At 32.6% G+C, this 8,592-nt stretch overlaps 1 protein-coding gene across 4 annotated transcripts in view; it reads right to left on the bottom strand.

The window, feature by feature from the left end:
- The window catches only part of GLS (glutaminase), an 85,926-nt gene that overhangs the window by 68,449 nt on the left and 8,885 nt on the right, over window positions 1-8,592 (bottom strand). For 3 of the 4 annotated variants that reach the window (XM_040475676.1, XM_040475677.1, XM_040475675.1), the window contains exons 2-3: window positions 2,266-2,362; window positions 1,783-1,904 (exon numbers count right to left, since the gene is read on the bottom strand). In XM_040475676.1, coding sequence (XP_040331610.1) covers window positions 1,783-1,904; window positions 2,266-2,362 — 219 coding nt within the window. Of the gene's footprint in view, window positions 1-1,782; window positions 1,905-2,265; window positions 2,363-8,592 lie in introns of those variants that run through there. The other variant, XM_040475678.1, reaches the window with a different exon arrangement.

The following is an 8,592-nucleotide window of genomic DNA, read 5'->3' as shown; positions in this document are numbered from 1 at the left end:
TTTCTTTTGAAAAAAAAAAAAAAGAAAAAAAAAAAAAGAAAACCTCTCCGGACACCTTTCTAGGTGACCTGAAAAGGTTAATAGAAGTTTTGAATCACTTCATTCTAGGGATGAAAAGAGAAATCATTATGCCTTCAGACTGAGACTTTTTCCATTGCCTGCACATACACAGCACTAAGCATTTATCAAGTTGGGAACTGCCTATATTACAATCATCAACTTAAAAAAAAAAAAGATTAGCATTAAAATCATTTTAAAGATTAGCATTAAAATAATGGTAATTGTTACTCTTTTATATAATTACGGGCAGAAAATTTTCTGATTATGTTTCCTGGCTTCATAATCAGTAGATTTAAGTTACTTTTAATTTCATATAAACACAGCACATGTTTATAAAGCACAAAAATTTTAAACAGTACTAAAAAGGTATAAAATACTGCTTTCATTTCAAATTCCAAAATAATTCCTCATACTTTTATCAACAGATCTCCCTACTATCTCTTTGACAACTTCATTCTCAGATATACCAAAACAATGCTTCAGAAGGCAACATAATCAAGAGTACTTTGCACAGACAGTTTACGAACACTAAAAATAAAATAATCTTTACTCCAAGACACAGCTAATAAGAAATGATTTATTTCCTCCCCTGCACAAAGAAACATGTTTTGATAATTCAAAAAATTCCTAACACCAATTCCAACATGAACCTAAAATCTCTATAAGGTCAGCTGAATTAATAGAATCAAGAACCTTGTAGTGAAAAGACAAGAATCCTAAACTGTTGGCAGTGCTTCACAGCATGCCAGGAAACTCTGAAGGAGTTTAAATACTTATACCTTCAAATGACTTAACACTCTTGGATATTTTCAGGAGATATCTAAGACAAATCATCTAGTCCCCAAAGAAAATAAAAGAAAAATAAATAAAAATACATATATACATAAAAATAAACTTTCAAGGTAGATGCTGGAATTCTTTGGATCTACCTCAACCTAAGCCTATGGTCTGGAAAAAGCCAATGTGTTACAGTAGTGTTTACAGTTTTATACTGGTTTTTACCTAACTCTTAGTAGTTTAAAATACCGTTTACCTCTTTGGGATCCATTATAAACATGCTATCTTTTAAATCTTTAAGAAATCAGACAAATAGGAGGAACATATTAATGAAGAGAAATAGTAAACAAATAGGCAAAACCAGGAAAATCAAAATAAACATGCTCATTCAACCAAATCAAGGCATTAACCTCCAAAGTGTTCTTTAGTTTTTAAATATTTTGAAGGAAATGAAAATAGTCAAAAGCCTAGGTATTAATATGTCTGAAGAGAGGAGAGAGACAGACAATGGGGATATGTGAATCTAAGGAATACATGCTGTCTGAAGCCTTCTCATTTTATGTCATCTAAATCACCTTGTAGGAAAGAAACAGAGACCATATTGAAAACGCCTGCAAGACAGGCATATGAATTGGAGATCAATTTAAGCTGTGACAAGACAGAGTGTGCTCTATTCAAACTGAATGCAATCTCCAGATAATTGTAAACTGGAAACATCCATGCCTACACCATAGAGCAATTTCAAAGAAAGTCTACCCTTAGCCCGTGTATTATAGAACCTATGTGCACCATGTTCTTCAAACAATTGATGTTTATAAATCTCCCCCCTTATTTTTTTTAGTTACACAGGAAGCACTGGCCTTCAAAGATGCAATTTTGTTTTAAAAGAAAAATCACCATATAGCATAGCAAATCACCATTAAAGGTTTGGCAGAAATTTTTTACTTTTTAAAAAGATCTTTGTCTAGCATGACACCATCTGATGTTGTTTGAAGAGTTAATCTTAACATATCCATACACTCTTTCAACCTGGGATCAGACGTTCGCAATCCTGTAGATTTGAGTGCCTGTTTTTAAAAAAATAAGAGTTTGTAAATACATAGTGCAAATAATGTATATGCTTATTCCAACTACAAGTTTTTATTCCTGTATATAAAAACTTCTACCCAGAACCTGAATATGTATATGGGCATTTTAGGGTCACTATTACCCACTTTCTGGACAAGTTTCTCATTGTTTCTTTCATTTTCTTTCACTGATTACCTTGAAATGAGCATGATGAAAATTTGAAAACATAATAAGAGAAACAGTGTCAGTCAGAATCTACAGGTCAGATGATCTTTAAGACTACATTTCAATATTCCTGTATTATGGATTCAGTATTACTGATTTTCAAAAAGTTTAAAATAGAAGAATACAAAAACTTACTGTAATAAATTTATGAACAGGTATTTTCTCTTGTCCTTCTGCAATTGTATAGAACAACAAATCTTCCAAGCTAGGTAACAGACCCTGTTTTATTTTACTAAAGGGGAAAAAAGAAAACAAAATTAATCCTTGTGAGAACATTCTAATGGATTTTAGGTATATCATTATTAAATCATCATTGAATCAAACTACATCTGAGCTGATCTCATCAAGACTGTCCTGAGAAATGCTAATTTACCAAAACTCCAACCAGTATTACTGAAACCACACTGAAAAAGTAAAAAATGATTTATTAACGAATATAAATATTTTTAATCTCAGGTTTTAAAATCCTGATTACCATTTCTGGTACTACTAATGCCTACACATCTGTTATGGTGATACCTTCCTGTACAGCCTAATACAACCCCAATCCTAATTATAGAGCTCAGCCAATGTTCAGGCAAGAGTCTACACTTTATTTTGTGTTCTTTAAATAGGATGACTATATTTATGTATTACTAGAATAGTTACCCTGATTGTAAAATCTGGGGGAGACAGCAATTACATACTGGACAGTATGTATACCAGTTTTTGAGTCCTAGCTGTAATACTTACTAGCTGAGTCACCTTGGATAAATTAAAGAACCTTTCTATGGTTCAGTTTCCTCATCTGAGAGGAGATAATAGCATCTACCTCACCAGATTGTTGTGAGGATCAGCTGACTTGGTACATTCAATACATTTAGAATGCTGACTGGCAGAGAATAAGGACTCAACTGATGGTAGTTGTAGTTAATATTTCTAAAGTGATCTTGGCTTACATATACAGACCAAATGCCACAAAAATCAAAGATTGTTAGAATAAAAATTTTTTTTTACCATAAAAGGACACTATAATCTTAATAAACTAGTATAAGGTGCTGTAATTAACCACACATTTAAACAAGAAAGGAATTTTTTTCCTATCCACTGAAAAGCTTTCAACTAAACAAATTATAATGAACTTATTTAATGCTTTTTTTTTTAGCTCTGAAACCACAATAACATATTTCAATATTCTGAACATCAATGACTATCATAAGTATTACAGTGATGTTATAAGACTTACAGATCTAAGGTAAACAAATCCCCTCCCCATCTATCAGTATTTTTTAAAACAGGAAGGGGAAATACATACAGTGTCTATTTGTATGTGTGTTTGTGTGTGTGTGTGTGTGTGTGTGTAAAATATTCTGGAAAAGACTTTATATTTCAAGAAAGTAAGAGAAAAAATTAAAGAGAAAGAAAGGATGGAATACTCGTTCTCTTAATTTCAGAACAATTTTGGACTAGCCATAGGTTTCATGGGAAACTTGTACACATTATTTTTATAAAATAAACTTACAGAACATAGGTCTGTATAAAATTGTGTTTTTATACTGTTAAAAAGAGTTTTCTAGATATTCTATCTAAATATTTCCTGAATTACCCAAAGATTACTTAATAGTCCTATACGTCAGTAAAACCACATGTATTTATTTCCTAATATAATTACTTTCCAATTACTAGTGGGTCCATATATTTCTATCTTAAAAGACCACAGAATATAGAGCTGGTTCACAGAACATGAACAGCTATACTCGCACATATAAAATTTCTCCTAAAGGAAACATTAGTATTGGTATTAATATCATTTATACTTGCTTTCAAAGCTGTTACACTAACTTTTCGTTTTTAAAGTAAACCTTAAAATGTATCAATTTCATGCTAAAGTCTTTAAAAACTAACACATAAGATTACCACAATTTAAAGACATATCCTGGAAAAATAAATTTATATATATATATATATATATATATATATATATATATATATATATAAAATGAAACAGGGTTCAAATAGTTCAAGAAGTTTCCCAAGACTGCACCGTGGCAGAGATGGATTTAGAACCCATTTCTCTGAATCCAGAGTCCATATTTTTCACCACTACAGTATGCTGGCTCTCAAACTTACTACCTAGTTATTATTCTCATAAGGTACAATTTTTCTAGGTCTTACTCTGATCCAAAATCATTAAACAGCATTCAACAATACTGATGACTTAATATTTAAAGAAAAAGTGAGTCAGCCATCAAAACATCAGTGGAAAATAACATACCAATTATTTACATAAAATGGTCTGTCAAATAAACTTTAGATAGTGGTAGTTTGTCACTTTAAAAAACTGCAGAATAAGCTTTCTATGTATTTACCACACCAGTAAATGGTATTTGCTTTGCCTAAAAGCTAAGTAAATAGCATAAAATATACACTTCTTTACCTTATGGTACATAGCACAAAAAAATTTAAATGACTATGTTATTGTCAGAGCTAGCAAAAAAAAGTAAATATTTACTTGCTTTTGGACAAGAGACTAATTTTTATCCATTGAGGAGAGATTTAAGTCATCTCTAAAAAATATGCTCACAGAATAAATGGGCCAAAATTGATAAAAAGAATACTACCTATCTCAGCATTTAAAATCTCAGACTCTGATCTGAGAAGGTGTTAGCTTCAACACTCTGGTGAACAAATAAATGAAAAGATTCTCTCCAACTTTCAAACAGGTAGAAATTACTCCAAAGATCTTTCTTGATATTACCCCCTTTTCTCCCCCCAAATTTAATATGGATTTGTGGCAACACGTCACAGTAATGTATTTTGCTATGAAAATTTTAAAGCTAAAAACTATATTTTAAGCATATAGTAACCAGGAGATCCTTGAGGAGTATTTAAATTTTAATGACAAAAAAAACACTAGATTGTAGGAGGCTTTCAAATCATTACAACTACTGAGAAACCCAAGTGAACCCTCCAGATTCCCTGGGGAAAAATATAAAATGGTCATGACACTCAGCAACTAAAATAGAACACATATAGAAGATTAGTAAATCCAGATAAATCCTTGTTTCATACTTTTTTATTCCTTCCATTTTCCCTCACTTCCTTTCTAATTATGGTCCTTAAGATCCTTTCACCATCATTTTGTGACTTCATTTACCCATTCCTTCCTCTATTTTACCCTCACAAAATACCTGCCTAAAACACAGAAATCATTGTTTAAGAAAACAAAAAAAAAATGCCATATATTTAACTGGCATCTAGGACATGTACAGCATTATGTTAGCTGTTGCTTACAGTCTAAATTGAAAAAAGAAGACGTACATAATGAGTAATTACAAGAAAGGGACAATGAGATACACTCTGAAAAATTACTTCACTATGGACTAATAAGGTAAAGCTTTTTTAGAAGACATGGAATTTGAGCTACACTTGAAAGATGGGTAGGAGTTGAAAACATGGCAACAGAAAGGGATTCCCAGCAAAGGAAACAGAATGACCAAGACAATGAAGGTAAGCATTCACTGGGTGTTTACAAGGAACAGCAAACTGTGAGAGCATAAGATATATGAATTAGGGTGGCTGTTTCTATTTATGAGCTGTTAAAATACCCAATTTTCACGGCTGAGAGAGATCTATATAAATTAAACAATAAATGAGGAGACCACCTCCTAAAAATTTACATATGGTGTTTAAATTCAGGGCCAATTTCTGCAACATAAAAAGAGGTACTTTGTTTATTGATCAACCAGTTACCCAATACCAAAGGACAATTTAAGCTCCTCCGTCTGGTATTCAGTTCTCTATACATGGCTTTGTACTATCTATTCTTAACTTATCACTTTTAATTAACTAGATTCATGAATCTGTAAATAAATCCTGCTATCTTACCTTTATTTTTTAATCCATATAAGTCTTCTGTTTATAATCCTCCTTTTCCTAATCTTTTAAGGTATCAAATCATCATTTCAATCATTATACAGGGCTTTCCCCAACCAGATTTTCTATACTCTTTTTAGCACTCCCTGGCTGTATCACTAAGTTTTGTACTTTTCTTATACAGCCTATGTAAAGATGAATAAAATAAGGATGCTGTCTAGGAGAGCCAAGACTATGGCAAGTACTAGGATATAAGTGTAAAAAATGTATTAGGAAGGGGTGCCTGGGTTAAGCATCCAACTTTGGCTCAGGTCATGATCTCACTGTTCATGGGTTCAAGGCCCACGTCAGGCTCTGTGCTGACAGTTCAGAGCCTGGAGCCTGCTTCAGATTCTGTCTCTCTCTCTCTCTCTGGCCCTCCCCTGCTCATCCTCTGTCTCTCTCTCTCTGTCTCAAAAATAAACATTAAAAAATTTTTTTTTAAATAAAAAATAAATAAAAGTATTAGGAAGTACAAAGTAAGCATTCAACTGTGCCTTGACAGGTGGGAGAAATTAAGGAAGTATAACATAATTAGGAGCAACACTGCAAACTCTCCCTCATAGTTTAAAATCTTAGAAGTTAAAAAACTCTAGTATCAAATGAAAGGTGGAAAAGGAAAATCATCAAGTCTTTAAGAACTGCAAAATGAGAAGGAAAAAAATTGAAACGAATTATATTTAGTCTTATCTTGTTAAATAATATTTCATATTATGTGACTTCTCCAAACTATAAACCTTCAAGGCTGGCATATTACCTTCCTTAATATTTTTTTGCAGGGGTCAAGCCCATGGAACTCAAACACCTAGTATAGCATGGTAAACCTATCAGAAAGTCAGAAACTTTTTTTCTCCAACTAAGTTTAAAAAAAAAAAAAGCTCCACTAACAATACAAAAGAACACTTTGATGTTTTTACTTATTTCATTTTAAAACAATGATCTTTAAAAAAAATTGTTTTTAAATTGGTTTATCATTCTGAATTTAAAGTGAGCTGGCTGACAGTAAGTTGAGATTCACAGAGAACAGTGGTATTTATCAGAGGGGAGAGGGGTTGGGAGGTGGGGGCCAAAAAGGGGGAAAGGATTAAGAAATACAAACTTCTAGTTCTAAAATAAGCTATTAGGATGTAATATATAGCATAGGGAACACCGTCAGTAATATTTATCAACACCATATGGTGACAGGTGGTAACTAGCCTTAATGTAATCAGTTCCCAATGCATATAAATGTGGACTCCCTATGTTGTACACATGGAACCCATATAATATGGTATGCTAATTACACTTCAATAAAAATTAATTAAATAAGCATATGGGGTTGAAAGTTCAACTGATGGGGGCTGACCATATACATCATAAGTCTGACAAAGTGATGAATTCTGCTTATTCTCCAAGTCATTCTGCTCCAAGTCTAATTATTGGTGAAATTTAAAAATAAAACATTACATAGTTTAAGGCTTTACTGTTAAGAAAGGATCTCCTGCTATCTTAAAACCCTATGTGCTAAAGTAAGGTTTACAGGGAAGGACGGAGTCTCAAAGTCAAGCAACATGTCTAATGTCACACAATTCTTAAGTGGTTGTGCCAGAATTAGCCCTGGAAAACTGGTCTTTAGTTTCTATATACTTCATGGTATACCATACCAATTGTGCTCAATTATTAGCCCTCCATTTTAGGAGGAATACCTAGAATTCGTTCAGAATAATTAAAGGTTAAGACTCCTTATATTTGAAGAATTTCTAACCAAAATGCTAATAGGGAAATTACTTATGTTAGAGAACTAAACTGTTGTTCCACCTTGTTAAATCCTATAAAAAGTGAGGATGAGATTATGTTAAATTAGGGTTGCTGTTCTAATTGGATTTTACTGAAATTTATTCAAGAACATACCAAAGTAAGAAGCACAAAAGCTAGTGGCTGAGCTATCCATCATCAGCTGATGGCAAACTGTCCACATGTACAACTTCAGAAGTCCAGCCCAGGGGGTGGCCTGCTTGCCTTTGAGGGGAGGATGAGGACCTGGTCAGACCAAGTCCCTGATGTCCAGCTCTGTTAGTCCACCTATCCCTTCGGTCAAGTATCCTTTAATACATCAATCTAGTTGTAAAAATAGATACAGTGAATTCTGTTAACCACTTTAATACCATACTAGAGATGATGTCTTTGAAGTAACTAAAATATATAGGTTAATGAAAGGGAGACTTCAGCTACACAAAAACAAAAGAGCTCTGAAAATGGAAGGTGCTATGTTCCAAGGCAGTGAACTCTAGTCAAGGAAGTATTCACTCAGAGATGAGTAACAACTTGCAGGAGTATAACAGAAGAGAAAAAAAATCAACTAGGGAGATGGTTTTTTAAGGTCTCTTCCAATATTGTACCTAGAAAGTAATCAATTCAGTACAGTATTTTATTAATCTAATGGTAGATGAAAAGACAAAATAAATCCTAATATTTATGAACTTCAGTCATTTAGTTAGGTCAGTTAGTATATGTGGCCAAAGTTATAAAATACGTACAATGAAGTGGAATTAGATGTCTTTAAAGTCACTTTCAACTCCAATTTTCAGT

Source organism: Herpailurus yagouaroundi, unplaced genomic scaffold (genome assembly GCF_014898765.1).
Source record: "Herpailurus yagouaroundi ecotype Mexico unplaced genomic scaffold, PumYag 140, whole genome shotgun sequence".
NCBI classification, from domain to species: domain Eukaryota; kingdom Metazoa; phylum Chordata; class Mammalia; order Carnivora; family Felidae; genus Herpailurus; species Herpailurus yagouaroundi.
This window is presented reverse-complemented; position numbering and strand designations above follow the sequence as displayed.